At 47.0% G+C, this 18,138-nt stretch overlaps 3 protein-coding genes across 9 annotated transcripts; all 3 read right to left on the reverse strand.

Annotated features, from left to right (window-relative positions):
- Window positions 1-1,626: 1,626 nt before the first annotated feature.
- On the reverse strand, window positions 1,627-9,020 carry LOC103480977 (RPA-related protein RADX). 3 transcript variants are annotated; one of them, XM_008436196.2, is made up of 19 exons: window positions 8,897-9,020; window positions 7,893-8,004; window positions 7,608-7,797; window positions 7,432-7,535; window positions 6,930-7,070; window positions 6,689-6,855; window positions 6,339-6,495; window positions 5,651-5,759; window positions 5,479-5,570; window positions 4,679-4,804; window positions 4,486-4,587; window positions 4,241-4,414; window positions 3,592-3,716; window positions 3,378-3,523; window positions 3,231-3,281; window positions 3,123-3,163; window positions 2,500-2,763; window positions 2,289-2,423; window positions 1,627-2,184 (listed from the first exon to the last, which is right to left on the reverse strand). In XM_008436196.2, the coding sequence occupies exons 1-19, from the start codon at window positions 8,957-8,959 to the stop codon at window positions 2,060-2,062; spliced, it is 2,424 nt and encodes an 807-aa protein (XP_008434418.2). In that variant the 5' UTR covers window positions 8,960-9,020; the 3' UTR covers window positions 1,627-2,059. The 3 variants fall into 3 exon arrangements, with proteins under 3 accessions (XP_008434418.2, XP_017165860.2, XP_081455572.1); XM_017310371.2 differs by lacking the exon at window positions 8,897-9,020 and adding an exon at window positions 8,588-8,860 and having other exon boundaries at window positions 7,608-7,747; XM_081599446.1 differs by lacking the exons at window positions 1,627-2,184; window positions 2,289-2,423 and having other exon boundaries at window positions 2,673-2,763; window positions 3,073-3,163.
- A 932-nt stretch (window positions 9,021-9,952) lies between these two features.
- ift46 (intraflagellar transport 46 homolog (Chlamydomonas)) lies at window positions 9,953-12,934 on the reverse strand. 5 transcript variants are annotated; one of them, XM_008436193.3, is made up of 6 exons: window positions 12,782-12,934; window positions 12,448-12,589; window positions 11,774-12,084; window positions 11,443-11,536; window positions 11,048-11,179; window positions 9,953-10,961 (listed from the first exon to the last, which is right to left on the reverse strand). In XM_008436193.3, exons 2-6 carry the CDS (start codon window positions 12,574-12,576, stop codon window positions 10,608-10,610), a joined length of 1,020 nt encoding a protein of 339 aa, XP_008434415.1. In that variant the 5' UTR covers window positions 12,577-12,589; window positions 12,782-12,934; the 3' UTR covers window positions 9,953-10,607. The 5 variants fall into 5 exon arrangements, with proteins under 5 accessions (XP_008434415.1, XP_008434414.1, XP_008434417.1 ...); XM_008436192.3 differs by having other exon boundaries at window positions 12,448-12,610; window positions 12,782-12,928; XM_008436195.3 differs by having other exon boundaries at window positions 12,885-12,926.
- Window positions 12,935-14,480: 1,546 nt separating this feature from the next.
- On the reverse strand, window positions 14,481-17,819 carry LOC103480996 (uncharacterized). The gene is made up of 6 exons (XM_008436217.3): window positions 16,286-17,819; window positions 16,137-16,172; window positions 15,786-16,055; window positions 15,464-15,712; window positions 14,893-15,225; window positions 14,481-14,765 (listed from the first exon to the last, which is right to left on the reverse strand). The coding sequence occupies exons 1-6, from the start codon at window positions 16,314-16,316 to the stop codon at window positions 14,656-14,658; spliced, it is 1,029 nt and encodes a 342-aa protein (XP_008434439.3). The 5' UTR covers window positions 16,317-17,819; the 3' UTR covers window positions 14,481-14,655.
- Window positions 17,820-18,138: the final 319 nt, after the last annotated feature.

Genomic DNA, 18,138 nt, shown 5'->3' on the forward strand with positions numbered 1-18,138 from the left:
AAATTCCCTTCTCACCCTCCGCGGGTGGTCTGTTTCATCCTCTGAGCTCGGGTCCTCTACCAGAGGCCTGGGAGCTTCAGGTTCTCCTCCAGTATCTTGCATGTGCCTAGAACTGCACATTTCTGGACTGAGATGTCTGATGTTGTTCCTGGGATCTGTTTGAGCCACTGCTCCAGTTTGGGGGTGACTGCCCCGAGGGCCCCGATGACCACAGGCACCACTGTGGTCTTCACCTTCCAGGTCTTTTCCAGTTCCTCCCTGAGGCCCTGGTATTTCTCCAATTTCTCCTTTTTCCTGATGTTGTAGTCACTTGGTATTGCTACATCCACCACAACGGCTTTCCTCTGTTCTTTATCCACCACCACAATGTCCGGTTGGTTCGCCATTACCATCTTGTCTGTCTGGATCTGGAAGTCCCACAGGATCTTAGCTCGGTCATTCTCCACCACTTTTGGGGGTGTTCCCCACTTTGATCTCGGGGCTTCCAGTCCATATTGTGCAGATGTTCCTGTACACTATGCCTGCCACTTGGTTATGTCGTTCCATGTACGCTTTCCCTGCCAGCATCTTGCACCCTGCTATTATGTGCTGGACTGTCTCAGGGGCCTCCTTGTACAACCTACACCTTGGGTCTTGTCTGGTGTGGTAGATCTGAGCCTCTATTGCTCTGGTGTTTATATATATATATATATATTGGATATCAGTAAATGCTGTTATTACACTAATATTAATGTCAGATTTGATACCAGCTCAAAGGTTCTTATCATTTCGTCCCTAATAATTAGTATTCTTTAGCTTAAAATATTAACATGTAACAAAAATAACTCACTTTTAAATGAACCTGGACAAAAATTACACCGAAATCTGATATTTATTGAAATAAAAATAAAAAGCAGCAGTCTCACTGAAACACTGAAAAAAATGTGTAAATTCCAGGAAGTAGTTTTTGTCTTCATCCTCCTCTTATAGTCAGTTTATTAGATGAACTCGCTCAGGACGTCTTGTAGTGTTTGTGCATGTGACCCCCTGACCTTTGACCCCATCCTCACAGAAACACGTCATGGTGAGTTACAACATCCATGTTTTGTTAAATTTGTTCTGTGGTTAATGTGTAAAGCTCCACTGGAGCTTCGTAAACATCAGCTGCCGGTTCTGTCCGAACGGATAAAAACAGCCACTTCCTGCAGACGGGCAGGACGTTACGTGAAATAAAGTTCGACATGTCCCACAAATCAGACCAATCAGTGTAACAATGTTTACGGTCCCCTGAATATTAATGAAACCCAGACATTTTCACCGGTCAAATCAGCTAAATGTGATTAGAAAAGCTCCATATTTGGACTGGAACAGTCCAGTACCAGTATTTGTGGGCTGGTCAGACCGTCTCTGATTCTCACGCCTCGTTCTAAAGTAGATTAGCTTGAGCTATATTTGTAAATACGTAACTTTCCCCTCTCTGCTAGTTTCTCCTACTACTCTCCAGTTTGCTGTTAATTCAAATGTTACCTTCATGTTTTTTGTCTCCATAGAGCAACAGAAGGTCAGTTTGGCTGTGATTCCGTCCAGGAGGGGGAATCAGAGGTAATGCTGCCAAACCTCACCTGTTAGAAAGTAATGAAAACTATATCAAACTTATATGGCACTTTATTTAAAAAAAAACACTCAAAGATGCTTTACGATAAAAACAGTGGCTCACATTCACACTGATTCAGTCCTTCTGGTTTCTAATGAAATGAAAACCCTTCGACTGGAATTAAAATTACTTTTTTTAAAAAGTCCGCTAAGATGACATGTTATAAAAAGTTGCCTCATAAATAAACTGAACTGAATAAATAAATAAAACTTCCTGGAACTTCTTGTTGCTACGTTCTGTTCCCCTGGGGAACGGATATGATGCGACACGGAGGTCCACTTGGGTTGGTCCAGAACGGACCTCCTCATCTCAGGTCTCCATGGCAACCACTAGACGTCTCAGGTCTGAAGAGTCGGCGTTTGATTACGATGTTTATTAAAAGGTTCTTGCTGGTTCTTCTGGGTCGCAGTGAGGAACCTCCAGGTGTCAGTCCTTCAGGTGGAAACCTCGACTCAGAACCACTTCGGTTCTGGCTCCGCCCAGGTGACACGCCTCCAGGACGCAGACCAGCCTCTGATTGGCCAGCTGGGGCGCCATGGCGATCAGGTCAGCTGAGACAGAGAGAGAGAGAGAGAGAGAGAGAGAGATTTTATTCTGAAGTGTTTCTTTTCTTACTTGAGTAAAATTTCAGGATTTTCCACCTGTCTGGACTCACCTGGAGACGGCGGCGGTGTGTGTGAGGAGAAGGCTCCCTGGGACAGGATGGAGGCCCAGGTGTTGCCGTGGCGATGCGAGGAGGAGGACAGGTGAGGCAGGAAGGCGGCGTCGATCGTCAGGCCGTCCGACAGAGCTGGAGGGAGAACCAGAGACGGTCAGAGCCGGTTCCGACCCGGTTCCGACCCGGGTCCGCTCCGGCGTGTCTGTACCTCTCAGCCTCACTGTGTAGTAGTCTCTGGGGGCGGAGCCACAGCGCTGGGCGCTGGCCCCGCCCCCCATCGCCACGGCAGCAGCCTGCTCCTCCCTGCGGCCGTAGTCGAAGCGCAGCGGTAAGGTTTCCGTGGCGACGGGCGAGAAGGACGGGGGGAGGGCGGCGGTGGCGTAGGAGGAAGAGTCATCGTCATCATCGTCTTCATCATCCTCGTCTTCACCAGCGGGATCCAGGAACTCCATGGAGGCCTCAAACAGGATCACTGCAGAGAGACGGGTCCAGGCGGTTCTGATCCGGTTCTGGACCAAAATACACTTCATCCCCACAGAACCCTGGAACCGCTGTGGCTGAGCACTGCTGGTCAGCTGGCTTAAACAAAACTCCTACAGCCAAACTACAGGACATGTCTCTGGTTCTGGAACCCCTGGAAGGTCCGGATCCTTTCTGACCCGTTAACACTTACACATGTTCTGACCTGTTCTGACCCATAAACCGGTTCTGACCCGGTTAAATCTCATTATTTCCTGAAGACTTTGTTTTCCACCATGATTCCAGTGACTGTGGTTCTGACCCGTTTGGACCTGTTGACCCTACGGAGCGAACAGAACCAGAGCATCTCACCTGTCCTGTCGGGTTCTGGCTGGACAGCGAGCAGAGGACGCCTGTGGAGACAGAACACGTCCATCAGAGACGCACTGAGACAGACAGGCGTCCACTGTGACCTCTGACCTCTTGCTGGGCGTCTCTGGCATCAGCAGCTTCCTCCTCCTGCTGGACCGCCTGCATGGACAAACCCAGAGACATGAGACCGGTCCTCATGCGGAGACATGAGTCCTCATGCGGAGACGTCCCCCTGAGTCCAGCCCGCCGTCTCACCGTGACGCGCCTGCAGGACGCGGCGTGGACGCGCTGAGGGACGAGGACGGAGACATCGGGCAAAAACGGGAGGACAATGGCGTCCTGAAGGACGGCGGAGACGGCGAGAACGACGGCCTGTCCGTCCAGAACAGACAGCGGTCCTCCTGGGGGACGACAGAACCGGGTCAGCTCCGGGTCCAGTCGGGCCAGAACCGTCTGCGCTCAGCCTCACCTCTCCCGCGCAGCTGTAGGTAACCATGGAAACGGTCGCCTGGAGGCAGAAGGTGCGTCGCTCCCGGTAACAGAGCTGCTCCAGCTCCCTCTGAAGCTCCGCCCCCTGCAGGAACCCGAGCTCACCTGGGAACCAGAACCGGAACCAGAACCGAGTGACGGCGTAATCAAAAAAACAAAAAACTTTAAACTCATTTTAACTCATGTAAGACTAAAAAAGGCGATCAAAACATCAACGCTATAATGTTTAAACATTACATCAGACAAACCAAAATATAAAGTTATCTGGGAATTTTGATATTTAAAGAATGAAAATAATTTATATAAATAACCAAATCAGGCAAAATAAACATTTTTCTAAATCAGGACATTAATGTTATAACTCATTAATTCAAAATTATTCAAATCAATGAGGAACGGTTATCCAAGAAAAGTAAGTTTTGCCCCAGAAAGGCAGGAATGAAAGTTTAAAAAGAGGAAAAAACGTCAATGAGACTCGATGAAACTCCAACGTTTCACCATCCTGACTCTGAAAAAGTTAAAGTAAAAAGTCCAGCAGAGTAAAAATACTCCTAAAAGTCTTTAATTTCTAAATAGTTACTCAGGTAAACGTAACTAGGTCTGTGTGGACCTTTTGCCCAGTGGCTCACCTCTCCTCTCCCTCATGAGCGTTTCCAAGGAGACGGGAGGAGGCGGGAAGATGAAGAACCCTCCAATCAGAGCCCTGCTCAGCACCTGCTGGTCCTCCTGGTTCCTCAGCCACCGCAGGAAGGTCCGGACCGGCTGCAGCCGCCGGTAGCTCATCCGGGGGTGGTGACCCTGCCCTGCCGGCCAATCAGAGCACAGGTCAGAGGTCAGGCTGGAGCAGGAGAGGAAACGGCAGGGTGAGGCCTACCTGTGCAGTACACCTGTGTGTAGGTGGTGTTGGTGAGGTAAAGCCAGGCGGGGTTCTGGTGGGCCGTGACGGGCCGGAGGCGGGTGCAGACCACCACGGACACTGCAGACAGAGCAGAAACATCTGGGCTGCAGCTGCTGCTGCAGCTGCTGCAGCTGCTGCAGCAGCGGAGCGACCTGCCAGGCTCACCTACGTGGGAGGAGCTTCAGCTGCGTCTCAGGCTGCGACGTGGAGAACAGCTTCACCATGATTGGCTGCTCGCTGCTGCCGTCCTCCAATCGGAGCCAGCGGTACTCCAGAAGTCCCGCCCCTCGACCATCTGGCGGTGAAACAGGAAGTGACGCGATTAAACAGAAACACGTGAGGCGCAAAAGTGAAACCAGGAACAGAACAGAAACAAAGAAATTCTGAGAAAACTGCAGTTTTCAGGGCTTTTTACTAAACATGCAAAGAAGAAACTATTCCATGTTTTAAATAGGCCATTTTACGCCTGATAGTCAAGGAGATTCGGTTCAATTGGAGACCAAAATTACAAGATTTGCTTAATTTTCAGCTGGTGCTGTTTTGTTTGACACCGCACTGAGTCAAACCAACCAAGCCCTTTGAAAAACCTGTTCCTCTCCTCGCCTGTGGGGGCGCTACACCGAGAAAAAAATGAAGGAAATTACATGAAAACCTCTGAAGAAGACACTGAGTGCAGCTTCCTCCTTCACAAAATGTAAACAAAATCGGAGTGATGAGATTTGAGCGGTTGTTGGATTTCTCTGCTGTTCTCTGCAGTTTTAAAATGGAAACCTTTGTGTTTGAATTCAGTTTGTTTACAGAGAAATTCTTCTGAAACCTGTTTTCTCAGATATCTGGTTTACAGAGTCCCAACATCCCAAAGGTTATATCTTGTTCATTTTTTGATTCTTCCCACATGTTTGACATCTTTAGAAAACTTAGAATCGCTAATTTCAGAATCTGTCATGGCGGGTCACATTTCCGTCTCACCTTTACTCCGGACTCGCTCCGACCGACCTGCGAAGGTCAGCAGGCCGATGACATCACACAGGTTGCCGTGACGACGCTCCTGGTACTCCTTGCTGGTTGTATTGGATGAAAGGACAGGCGGGTCAGCGGGAGGTTTGGACCGGGACAGACGGGGACGGACGGGGACACAGACCTGCTGTAGAAGCTGTATGACGGCGCAGGCGGGACGCTCTCAGGTGAGACGGACGTCTCCGAGACGACGCAGAGCTGAGCTGCCGGGTTCCTGCTGTTCACACTGATCTCTGCAACAGAGACGGGCCGGGTCATGACCCCGCCATGAGCCCACATCATCACTCCTCCTCCACCGAGAGACAAACCGATCCCCCATGTCCAGCCGTTTCTCTGGATCGGATCGGTTTCGGCCGATAGAGGAAAAAGTGAAATCAGTGCATCTCGTTTCCGGAGGTGGGAGAAATCCAGAGCTGATGAACATACCGGGCTTTACTGGACCACTATGTTCATCTGGGCCAATAAAACACGAGAACTGCAAAAACACAAAACCTTACCAAGTATTTGTGTCTAGTTTGCAGTGTAGATAAGACTAAATCTAACTCACAAGTAACTTTCCAGGGAGACATCAGAGCTCGCTTTAACTACATAATTCCTCAATATTAATGAAAAAGTTCTAGTTTTTCAGATTATTTCACAACATGGGGAAAATGTCTTGTTTTTACTTAAAAGCTTCTTGTCGGTTAGTTTTAATCTTATTTCAAGTTCACCAAGATATTTCCACTGGGAGCTAAACTAAAATGGTTGGTTTTACTTTTTGCAGTGCGCTGAAGATGTTTCCGTCTCCACAGGAAGTCCAGAGTTAATCGTACCGATGTCGTCGACCTCCGCCTGGTAGTGCTGTTTGACCCGGAAGCGTCGCAGGCTGATGATGTCACCGAGCTCCAGGCGCCGGTACCAGTTGACACACACACTGTTCCACAGCACCACACACACACTTCCTGTCGGGTCGCAGGCCTGCAGCACGGCCTGGAGAACACATGGAGAGAGCTGCAGGGCACGGCGGTGGAGGGGTGATGCTGTGGGCTGAGGGGAGCAGCAGCTGCTCAGGGTTTCATCTAAAGGTTCCTGTCTGAGCAGGAAGTGAGGACGGATTCACTCCCAGCGGCCCACGGCATCACACGTCCTCCACCGTGCTTCACATTATGCGTTTCCCACTGACCTTATATGGGCATTCACAGTTCCTGTCTGTCCTGCCGTAGTACATCAGGTGGGACTTGTTGATGATGCGTACGATCAGCTGATGCTGGATGGCGCCCCTGGTGACGCCGCGGCGACCGGACAGGAAGCGTTCCCGCAGCTCGGACACGGTAACAGACGGCTGTCGTCCTGGCAACACACAGGTCATGTGAGCGGTTAATTAGTAACTCCCCTGATGAACCTGCGCTGTGATTGGCCCCTACCTTCCTCCTCCTCCTCCTCCTCGTCTTCCTCCTCCAGGCCCTCAGTGGGCGGAGCCTCCGTCCACGCCTCGCCGCTGTAATCCACGTTATTCCACAGAGGGAGGAAGACGCTCCTGCTGGCTCTGAGAGGAAGCAGCTCACCTGGTGACCATAAACCAATCAGAGGGCAGGAAAAACTCTGATGATTCTCCTGCAGGGGTGTCCAAAGTGTGGCCTGGGGGCCATTTGTGTCCCACACACTGACATTTTGTGGCCTCTTATTTTAATAAAACAAATATGCAAAATAATTTTAAATGTTTGGATTTACAATAAATAACATTTTCTGCATGGCGAAGAATTCATCGCGTCAAAAACATAAAAATGTTCTTGGAAATCATTCCAATTTTAAATAAGTTTCTTCAGGACGCCACTTAAAAAGTCTGATTAATGCCCACCTGCTCCTGACTCGAAGATTTTGGCCCACATGACATAAAGTTTGGATGCTGGTTCTACTGGATCTCACCTGCTGGTTCTGATGGTCCGAACCAGGGCAGAGAGTCCCAGTCCGCCTCGCACCTCCTGACTCCTTCCTCCTCATCGTCAACATGAACGCTCACCAGCCTGTAGCTGCAGGGGGCGGAGCCTCAGTCAGTTCCTCTAATGACATCACTGCACAGCGTCTCACCTGGCTGGACTCACCTGTCTCTGTCTGCGGAGGCCCCAGGGCATTCTGGGAGCTGTGCGCTCAGGGCCGGGCTGAATGCGGCGTTACGGAGTGCCGACCCCGGCTTCAGGACCCGCCTCTCCACCAGCCGGTTCAGACCGGGGTCCAGAGTCACCTGGAGGCGGCAGTCACCATCTGTCAGCGTGACGTCATACAGGTACTCACCTGGAGACAGGGGACAGATGGAGGACACAGAGGACAGATAGAGGACACTACGATCAGAGGCAGAGGACACCGTCTCTGTCCTGTTTCTGTCTCACCAGTCTGGACGGCCTGGGGGAAGTAGATGGCGAACGCCGGGTCTCTGCTGTAACGACGAATGTCCACAACGTGCAGGGACTCCCTGCAGACAACTGGTGAGGACGAAGACGCCTGGAAGCCAAGCAGAAGGGGAAAAAACTAAGAAATATGGAGAACAGAGACTGATCCTTAGTTTGGTACCAAACAGAACCATCTACAACGGCGTGACTGATCGCAATCAGGCATCAGTTTCTTTCCCACACAAACATATTAAAATGTATTTTCCAGTCTGGATGCAAGAAAAATTATTTTATGACTTGAATAAATATGATGGTCCATTTCTATCCCATTTTGATCACAGGTAAGAGGGAACCAATCAGAGGAAACATTATAAAGCTTTCAGAACATAATTAACATGTTAAATTGTGTCAGATTTTAGTATTTTTTGACAGAAACGAATAATAGACTAAGCAGAAAGGACAGCACTCAGGGATATTTCCCATTCCAAACCTGCTTAGGAAATGTTGAAATTGAAGCTAACCATCCTTATTTCCCATTAATTAATAATGTTACTAACCTCTTAATAAAATAGCTACTTTATAAGGACCACACAGTTAATTCGGGATGAACTGATCAATCTCAAAGTTCTTTATTTTAACAGTCCTAGTTTTGATCAGAACCTGACCTGTCAGATTCACAAAGTACTTTACATCACATGTCTGCGCTGCACCTGATAAACCGGGTTAAAACCACCAGAACCGAACCAACTGAAGCTAGTCAGCTGCTAACAAACAGCCGAACTGATGGTCTGGAATCGTTTCATGAGAACCCAAATCAAACAGAACTCCACAGAATAGCTGCTGTTGTTGATAAGCGGAACCGCCTTAAAGCAGCTGGGTTCTGAGTGGAGTCTGGTGGAGGAGGATTCGATCACAGAGGCGGAACGGAGGCCGCTAACAGCCGCTCTTGCTCCCGTTCAGCCTATCAGGACGATCCCGGTAACAACAAAACTCTGGGTTCTGACCTGGTTTGGAGCGGGTCTGGACCTAGTCAGGGTCCTGTGGAAGATGCAGCCGTCTGCCGCCATGTTAGCCCTGTCAGTTCCAGAGGTGCATTGTGGGAAATTGAGGCTAACTGTTTGACAGCCGTGAACCGTTAGAGAAATTATTCCCGAGTGGAAATGTATTCCTTTACGGAGAAATTACGGAATCTAAGTAAAATTTTATAAAACATATATTATAATTATACATAAATAAAACATTCCTTTTTTTACTTTGCTTCCTGTGCTAAAGTCACGTATTAACTTAAACTCCTAATGCATTTCAACGAAGAGAACCAGGAGAAACATTGGAAGAAAAAAATACACAAACATCTTTGGATAAAATAAAATCTTTATTCAACAAAACAATAACTCAATTGTCTGTTTTAAATAATTATATTTCATGTTCAACTTCTGTTAATGTGTAACGTTAGTGTGATTACGGTTTAATATCGACTGTAATTTAATTATTGGTGGTAATATTGTCATTCTGAGAAATTGTCATGATTTTTCCCAGACAGATACTTTACTCCTCAGGTTATAAAGTTTCCTACTGGTGGAAATATTTTCGTGATTACTCATAATGTTGAAGCTTTAGTGAAACATTACTTTAAACACGTTCAGCACACAGATAGCAGGTGATTTCAGGATCTCTGAGCCGGTTTCTGTCAGTCCTCACCTGATTGTTCTGCTGTTCTTCTTCTCTCGCCTGTTTCCTGTCGTTCTGGTTCGTCTTAAAATAAAAAGCGTTTCTTCCATCTCAGAGTTTTGTTCTTTTATTAGCCGCTTTCTTTTTACTGGTATTGTCTTACTTTTAATCATAAGCTAAACTCAGCTGTTCCTCATAAAGTGACTAGTATCCCGTTATGACAATTTACTAAAAACGTAAACTAACAGAAACCATCCTGCCGAAAACTAAACTGAGAAAATCGTTTCCTTTCAATAAGGAAGATTTACAATGATTTGCTAAATTTAGCAGCATTTTCATTAAAATATTGAAAGTCTTTGTTAATTGCTGAGCAGATAAAAATACAATTGTGATTATTTTTTGTAATTTTATTTGGAAAATAAAAAGTGTGACCTGGAAGTTCTGTCGGGTTCAGGCCTGCGCTGCTTCAGACCCGTCTCTGCTCCATCAGATCAGGAAGCCCTCAGCAGAACCCGACCTTCGATGGAGTTCAGGTTTAAAAATGTAATTATCAACAGGAGTCACGATGATTTCTCTGGTTCTGCTCCTTCATCCCTGCTGGTGGTTCTGACCGGGTTCTGGTTCCACTCCTTCAATGCTTCAGGAAATGAAGTCAAACTTCCTGAATTGAAACCTGTTGCCATGGTGACGCTGATCACTGGATGGTCTGGATTCAGGCTGACATGTTGGGACATTCCTGCAGAACAGATGGTGCGTTCACTGCCACTGGGACGTCTGAGACTCAGACGCCAGCTGCAGCAGGTCCCGTTTCTCTCTGGGAACCAGAACCAGCTGCTGGATGTAAATTAATTCTTCACACAGGTTAATGATGTGGAGATGAGACGGTTCCTCATCTCTGAACCCGACCAGAACCCTTTGGTTCTGTATGATTCTCCTGCTTTCACTCTTTATTTGACAGCAGAACCAGAGAAATAATCTGAAACCAGAACCCCTCAGTCATCAGAACCGCTGCAGCACTAAGCCAGGGCTGTGGCCCCTGACCTCTGCCTACACTCGGCTGGTGAAGTGCTGGGAGTCTCTGAACTCCAGGTAGAGGCTGAAGAGCAGGTGCAGGCTCTGGACCCTGGTTCCGTGGACGGGGACGTCCAGCAGGCTGCAGACCAGGTCGGCGTACTGCGGCAGGCTGCAGGCCAGCCGGGCCGGCGGCAGCTGCAGGGCCCCCAGCAGCTCCTCCACCTCCGGGGGCCACTCCTGCATCAGGCTGTCCAGGTCCGGCATGGTTCTGCTGTACCGCACGCTGGCCGGCGGCTTGGACCGGTGCAGCGCGCTGATGCTGTCCACCCAGCTGTCCACGGCCCGGGGGTTGGTCCGCGGGCCCGCCACGCTCGGAACCTTCTTCAGCTGCAGCGGAGAGACAGAGCGGGGTTCTGATGGTACCGGACCAGACCCCGGAGGCTGCAGGTGTGTGTGTGTCCAGGTGTGTGTACCTCTGTGGTTCCGTGCTGCTTGGTTTCCTCCGACAGAAACAGAGACAGAACCGTCGGGTCCGACTGTTTCACACTGGGCTCATCCAGAACCAGCAGGCCCAGATTGTCTGGTTTCCCATCCGGCCTTGGAACCTGAACACACCACGCACATTTCACATCAGGGCAACCTGACAGAGACGGTTCTGAAGCTTTGATTTGGACCCAGTTCTGATCCAGGGTCTGTTTTCCAGCAGCCTTAGAACAAACAGAACCAACTGAGGTTCTGAGAGTTTATAGGGAACAGCTGGAGAGAACCTGCCTGTTCAGGACTGGTCCAGGACACACTGGACCACGGTTCTAAAACATGTTCTACCAATAGAAGGCCTGGTTCTGACCCGGCTCCCAGTGTTTGGTACCTTCAGGAAGGCGTCGATGTCTCCTACAGCGGGAATGAAGTCCGGGATGAAGGGCTTGAGACAGAGGTCCAGTTCCTGGTTCTGAGGAGTGTACCTGAGAGGAAATGGACCCATTTATCAGATCCAGATGTTCTGACCCAGTTGAGCATGTAGAACCTGCAGGACTCTGGTTCTGGACTGATTCTGGACTCCCTGCAAGAATCTTCTCATTTCTACATCATTAAACATGTTAAGTGAGTGGGACGGATGTTCAGAACCGTCTGCAGTGGAGTTCAGGTTCTGCTGGTTCTACATGGTTCTGATGGACTGAGGTGTGTGTGTCTCTCTTCACCGGGTGATGTACTGGAACAGCTCTCTGATCTCCGTGGTAACCGGCAGGTTGGAGTAGTCTGCAGGGTCGTAGACTCCATCCAGAGTCTCAGTGGGCTCATCGTCATCATCATCTTCATCAGATTCATCCTCATCGGAGTCCTCCTCTTCTTCCTCCTCCTCTTCCTCCTGGGTCAGACCGGGCCCTGGCTTCAGCCCCGCCGGCTCTGTGGCCCTCACAGGTCTGTGCTCCTCATCCAGCTGGTTCCTGCTGCTGCTGCTGCTGCTGCTGGTGGACATGGTGCCCAGAACCTTCCTGCTGCTCCACTCGGTCTGACAGGAGGAAAACATGGAGGTCAGAGAGAAGCGGTCTGACCTCTGACCCCTGAGGATCAGCTGTAAAGTCATCAGGAAGTAGAAACCCCTGATCTAAGAGACCTGAAATTTTCCTTCATTGACTTTTTGAATAACTGTATTAATCTGTTGATTATTTAAAATAGTCAAAAACTGAGAAAACAACTTTTATAACTTTATCTGTTGCTTGTTTGTTTTTCAAACTTAATCTAAAAATATATTTTCAAAGCAAACATTTATTTTGGCACAATTTTCTAGAGAGGAAATAATACAAATAATCTTTTCTGAGACTAAAAGTCCAGATTTAACAGCGGGGCAGCTCAGCAGGCTGTGACCGGGTACCTGTCTCTGTCCTCGGGGAGTCGGGCTGTAGACACTCGGTACCTCCTCTCCGTCCTCCACGTCCAGGCTCTCGTCGTAGGGCTGGTTCCTCAGCAGCTGTGGGTCCTTTCCGCGGTCAGTCCGCTCCATGGGACACAGCTGCCTGAGGAGGTTCGGTTGGTACCTGGGTTAAAACAGCTTCAGCTTCAAACCGCTACCTGACGTACAGAAAGCAGACCTAACAGAACTAGCGAAGCTTTAGCCCGAGCTAACGGAGCTAACCGCTACCAGGCTCCCGCTACGACTAAAAACACACAGTAACCAAGTAAAAACACAGCGAAGATTTCAAATTCACCGTTTAGAGACTGGAAATAATCGCCTGACTGCAGTTTAAACCTGTTTGTCTTTCACCAAACGCTTCTTGTTACAGCAGTTACCCAAACAACTGAGAAATGTACCGTATCCTAGCAACGGGAGGCGGTTGGCAGCCAGATGATGTGGCGCATTACCGCCACCAACTGGACTGGAGGGGGATTCAGGAGTTAATTACCCGGATTGGCCAATGCACATTAATAAAAATACATCTGTTTCTTGTGTACTTCTGCTTGTAATCGCTTTAAGTTTTCTTTTGTCAGATATTTTTGACTCAGTTGTGATTTGATATCCGTCTTACTATGTTTGATGCCAAAGACTACAGTAGCTGTCACTGTTGCTTGCTAAGCTAACTTTTCTGCCATCTCATTCACTCTGGCATGAGCTCCAGGGATAATTAACAGCGCTTAAACTTGTTGCAACTGTAGCCTAATATGGTTTCTTATTTTCTGCATAAAAAAGCCCTTAGAGTTTTACTGCAATAAAATGGATGAAAATCCAAAACAAACCTCTGAAATCTTGATGGTTCTGAATTTAAAGGTAAATAAAAATCTAAATATTTGCACTGACAAGCGAAGATCCTGATTTTAGCTGTTTTTTAAGACGTATGGAAATAAAATGTTTGAATGAAAGTCTGAACAAGCACTTGAACTGTTAGAAATTTTACCTTCATTAGTTTAGACACCAACCACCAGCTGCAGGAAGTTCTGATGGAGGACCAACAGCACATCTGAGGCCTAGAAAGTTTTGGCTTTCTAGTCAAAACTGTGATGGAGTATTGAAATGTGAAATAAATCTTAGATTTTAGCAAAACAGCTGGAAAAACTTGGTTTCTGGTCTCTCAAGAAACCAAGTTTCTCTCAAAGGGGCAGTATTAGGTACATTTTACTTTTTTGAGCTCTACATCGTGTTGTAATGTTATTCTCTCATTAAAAGAATACCTAATTTCCATGGCAACCATTCAGCTATTCAAAATGCCTGGGTGCACCTAGCTCCGCCTTCAAAATGTAGCTCCTCCCCCTCTCAGCTCCTTCAAGCAGTAAATGGCAAACACCAGGTGGGGCTGTGCATCTGCTGCACTCATTATGTGAGCTACGTCTCAGTGAATCGCTGGTAAAAACGTTGTTAAAGTTAATAGAGCTCCAGAAAGAGCAGAAGCTTCTTAAAGAGACAGAGGCCTAAGGCATTAAATTAGGAAGTCAGATTTCTATTATGTCATAGTTGATATATATATATTTTTTTATAATTGAAGATAACATTGCAAATAGATTGCGCTGCAAATTCTATATGTCTATAAAATACATAATTCTGTCCCTTTAAAGCAGACTTTGGGAAGTTCCCTTTACAAAACTTCACCATAGACCCAAAGACGACTAAATTCACCACTAACTACGTCAGAGGATCTCAGAGCGTTTCTGTGCAACAGAACCAGGAAGCACAAACTGGACCAGAGGTGAGAACAGCCTGACTTCAGCGTTTATGTCGTTGCTGCCCTTTATGACCGAAACCTTCAGCTTCCTTATGAAACCTGTGCCTTTCTTTCTGCACATCAGGTTGTTTATGCAGATTAAGGTTCATTTAGCTCACTTTGACGTTTCACACAATCTGACTAATCAAGTTGCTAATCAAGTCTCTGAGATTTGTTTTAGCGACATTTACTGTGGATATGTAAAGAAAACAAATTGAAGCTTAAATTAATTTTATTCCGAAGTTGAAGATCACAGTTTCAACAAATAATAAAAAAACAAATATTTTTTCTTTTTTATGAAAGCTAAATACTTTTATAAAAGCTTTAATCTTCCCAGAAAGTGCAGAGGAAGAAGTTAGCAGGAGCAGAGCAGGATGACACTGTTTGGTTCAGAAGTGATGCTCTGTTGTGACGTCATCACCACCACCTTCATCATCATCTGGTACCAGGTGAGCCTGGGGGGGCGGAGTCATCTTGGCACACGGTGACAGGTCACTTCCTGTATTTATAGAACGTTAAAGAGAAAATTAATTTATTACCACTAAAACAATTTGAGCAGAAAAATTTTAATGAGTGAAGATCATCAGTCGGTCAGTGATTGGTTGGTTGGATCATCAGGGTTTTACCTTTGGCTCTGAGTCCAGATGAAAACCCCAAGAGGAAAGAGCAGAAGAAGAAGAGGAACATCACCACCAGGTGGCAGAGCAGAGTGACGATGAGGAGAGGGGAGGAGGAAGAGGGCGGAGCTACACAAAGGGGCGGAGCTTCTGAAGAGGCCTCAGGTTTTACAGTGGGAAGAGCTATGATTAGGGGATTTTCGTCATCATAAAGAATATCGCTCAGATCAAAATAATCCCTGTATGACATGTTAAGCAGTTCAGTAGAGGGCGGAGCATCAAAACTCCAGTCAAACGTGGTAAGCGGTCCAGTAGTGGGCAGAGCTCTGGCAGTCCGTTTCTCTGCAGAGAGAATCCAACCAGACCAATTCAATAGTTAGAGTAGAAAGTAAAGGCTTGTTTGTGACAGATTCATTACTTATTATTCACACTGATTACAGGAAAACTACAGAAACTTTAAACTGTGTTGGATCAGTTTAGTTTGCAGATAATTTTTAAAGCAAAAACTGTTGTGTCTGTTCCAGACTCCAGTCTATTTTGCTGTGATTTCAGAAAGATTAAATTATCAGAAGCTGCTGACTTGAGACAGAGATCCAGCTGGATGGAGACTCTCCATCCTGACCGCTGATGCTGCACTGGTAGAGGCCTTCATCAGAGCTGGAGACATGGAGGAGGGTCATGTGACCTGATGGTCCATCACCAATGAAGGAGCCATCTTTATAGAAAGCAGCTGGGAGGTTGTGGGCTGGACTCTTTGCTCTGCAGCTCAGAGTGACGTCATCTCCCTCCATCACAGGGAGGACAGGACTCTGCAGGATCACTGATCCACCTCAACACAGAGACAAACTACAGCATTTCATCCATTTCCACACAGCAACACTAACTCCACAGTCTGATCTTACCAGAGACAGAGAGCTGGATGCTGCTGCTGCTGCTGGGGGAGGATCCAGATGTGGACTCACACCAGTACACACCAGAGTCAGAAGTGAACAAGATAATTTCACAGGTAGAACCAGCTGGTTTCCCCCATCCATCTCCACACTCAGTCCTGGTTCCTCTGGTTGTGTTTCTCCTCACAGTTCCTCCATCAGAGACGTTTCCATCCTCACAGGTCAGAGTCACTGATTCTCCTCTGAAGAACTGAGATCTGCTGGGACTCACAGTCAGAGCAGCTGAAATAATAAAACATTCATCCTTTCATCAGCTCCCCAGGATAAAATGTAGATCTAGAGTTACCAGAATCAGGTTGTAACCTTGGTTGGTTGAGCGGCTCAGCAGAGAGATCAGAGCTGCAGAGGAAAGAGTCTCAGGTTAGTTGGAGCTTTAATCAGCTCTGCTGTGGGAAGCAGCAGTGATCGTCTCTCAACATTTCCACACCAACACATCCAGCAGATGGACTCACCCAGCAGCCTGTGGACAGATGTTCCCTCCATCCTGCAGCTGGATCCACTGAGACCAGCAGCAGTTTGACGCTCACTGAAAACATCCTCTTCCTCTTTATGCAACACTACGCCGTTCTTGGCCAACCACAAGGTTATGTTTTTGAATCTCTGGCATCTCTTTCTGCTCTAAACTGGAAGACTGTTAAAACTCGACTTCCTGATTTAGTCTGACCAACTCAAACTTCTGCAGCTTTTGGTTCATCAGTTTTAAACTGTTTCTCTCCTGAAATCTCCTGAACAGCGACTGCATCCCTCTGAATCCTCAGCTGAGCAGAACTAAAGTCGGCAGAGATGCTCAAACTGGATGATCACATATAAACAGTTTGAAGGACGACCACAGAAACAGGAACTTAATTTGTACTTAAGACGCCTGGAAGTCATCTAAAAATGTGACTTCCTTAAAGAGGCTGTGTTTTGTGTTTTCAGGCACATCGTGGCATTTCATAACTCAATCAAGTAGCTATGTAACCCTCAGTTATAAGAATGCTTTGTATATTAAACGTGACTTAAAAGAAGCTTTACTTTGTAATTAAATGCCTTGAAATTGGGCCTCTGTCTCTTTAAAAGTTCCTGCTGTTTCTGACGCTCCGCCTTCAGGAAGTCATCCTAACATGGCTCCTCTATTAACCCTTTAACAACGTTTTTACCAGCGTTGCTCTGAGCAGTAGCTAATAGCTACTATTATTAGCTCAGCTAAGTTCCACCAGATGTTTGCTAATTCCTGCTGGCTAGTCTGAAGGAGCCGACTGGGGGAATCCTGGTCACAGGATGCTGAGTGAGGCTGAAGCTTGGAGACTGTTGTCCAGAGGAGGAGCTTCGGCGAAAAGGCAGCACTCAGTTGTACCTCTGGTGTGGTGGTGAAATGTTAAGTATGAAAGAATCAATTCAACAGCCAATGAAGTTTTTTATGAGGGAATAACAAGAGAACATAATGTAAAGCTCCAAAAAGCTGATTTTACATAATACTGCCCCTTTAACTACTTTAACTTCTCTTCATTGGCTGCTGGGACATAAACTTAATAGTTTATAACATCCAACAATAGGTAGAATGAAAACAGAGAATATTCTCCATGGATCACTTGGTTTCTCTTCATTAGTATTACATGAGGTGACATATCAGATCCACCTGAACGAATTAGTAATCAAATTATTCTTGGTTCTTGTGAGTAACTGAAATGTGAAAGTTTTTATCAAGAAGACAGTCAGAGATGTAAACAGTAGGATGGCAAATTATCATTTATTTTTATATTTTCAAATCTCAAGATGATTTATAATAACAGAACCGTTTGGTTTAGGACTATACAGAACCCTGTTCAGTCCAGTACCGACAGATTCAGGCCCACCAGTCCAGTCCAGTCCAGTCCATTCTAGTCCAGTTCAGTCCAGTCTAGTCCAGTCTAGTCCAGTCCAGTTCATTCTAGTCCAGTTCAGTCCAGTCCAGTCCAGTCCAGTCCATTCTAGTCCAGTTCAGTCCAGTCCAGTTCAGTCCAGTCCAGTTCAGTCCATTCTAGTCCAGTCCAGTTCAGTTCAGTCCAGTCCAGTTAAGTCCAGTCCAGTCCAGTCCAGTCCAATCCAGTCAAGTCCAGTCCAGTCCATTCTAGTCCAGTCCAGTCCAGTTCAGTCCAGTTAGGTCCAGTCCAGTCAAGTCCAGTCCATTCTAGTCCAGTCCAGTCCAGTTCATTCTAGTCCAGTCCAGTCCAGTCCATTCTAGTCCAGTTCAGTCCAGTCCAGTCCAGTCCAGTCCAACCCAGTCAAGTCCAGTCCATTCTAGTCCAGTCCATTCTAGTCCAGTTCAGTCCAGTCCAGTTAAGTC

Source organism: Poecilia reticulata, chromosome 18 (genome assembly GCF_904066995.2).
Source record: "Poecilia reticulata chromosome 18, P_reticulata-male-v2, whole genome shotgun sequence".
Lineage (NCBI taxonomy): Eukaryota > Metazoa > Chordata > Actinopteri > Cyprinodontiformes > Poeciliidae > Poecilia > Poecilia reticulata.

Coding starts and splice junctions, on each gene's coding strand:
- LOC103480977 (XM_008436196.2), bottom strand. CDS start 8,959: ATGGCGGCAGACGGCTGCATCTTCCACAGGACCCTGACTAGGTCCAGA. Junction 7,536..7,607: donor GCCTCCGCAGACAGAGACAG/GTGAGTCCAGCC, acceptor CGCCCCCTGCAG/CTACAGGCTGGTGAGCGTTC. Junction 6,856..6,929: donor GGAGGAGGAGGAGGAGGAAG/GTAGGGGCCAAT, acceptor GTGTGTTGCCAG/GACGACAGCCGTCTGTTACC.
- ift46 (XM_008436193.3), bottom strand. CDS start 12,576: ATGGAGCGGACTGACCGCGGAAAGGACCCACAGCTGCTGAGGAACCAG. Junction 12,085..12,447: donor CTCCCCGAGGACAGAGACAG/GTACCCGGTCAC, acceptor TCCTCCTGTCAG/ACCGAGTGGAGCAGCAGGAA. Junction 11,180..11,442: donor ACATCGACGCCTTCCTGAAG/GTACCAAACACT, acceptor TGGTGTGTTCAG/GTTCCAAGGCCGGATGGGAA.
- LOC103480996 (XM_008436217.3), bottom strand. CDS start 16,316: ATGGAGGGAACATCTGTCCACAGGCTGCTGG. Junction 15,713..15,785: donor CATCCAGCTCTCTGTCTCTG/GTAAGATCAGAC, acceptor CTCTGTGTTGAG/GTGGATCAGTGATCCTGCAG. Junction 15,226..15,463: donor CAGCTGGATCTCTGTCTCAA/GTCAGCAGCTTC, acceptor TTCTCTCTGCAG/AGAAACGGACTGCCAGAGCT.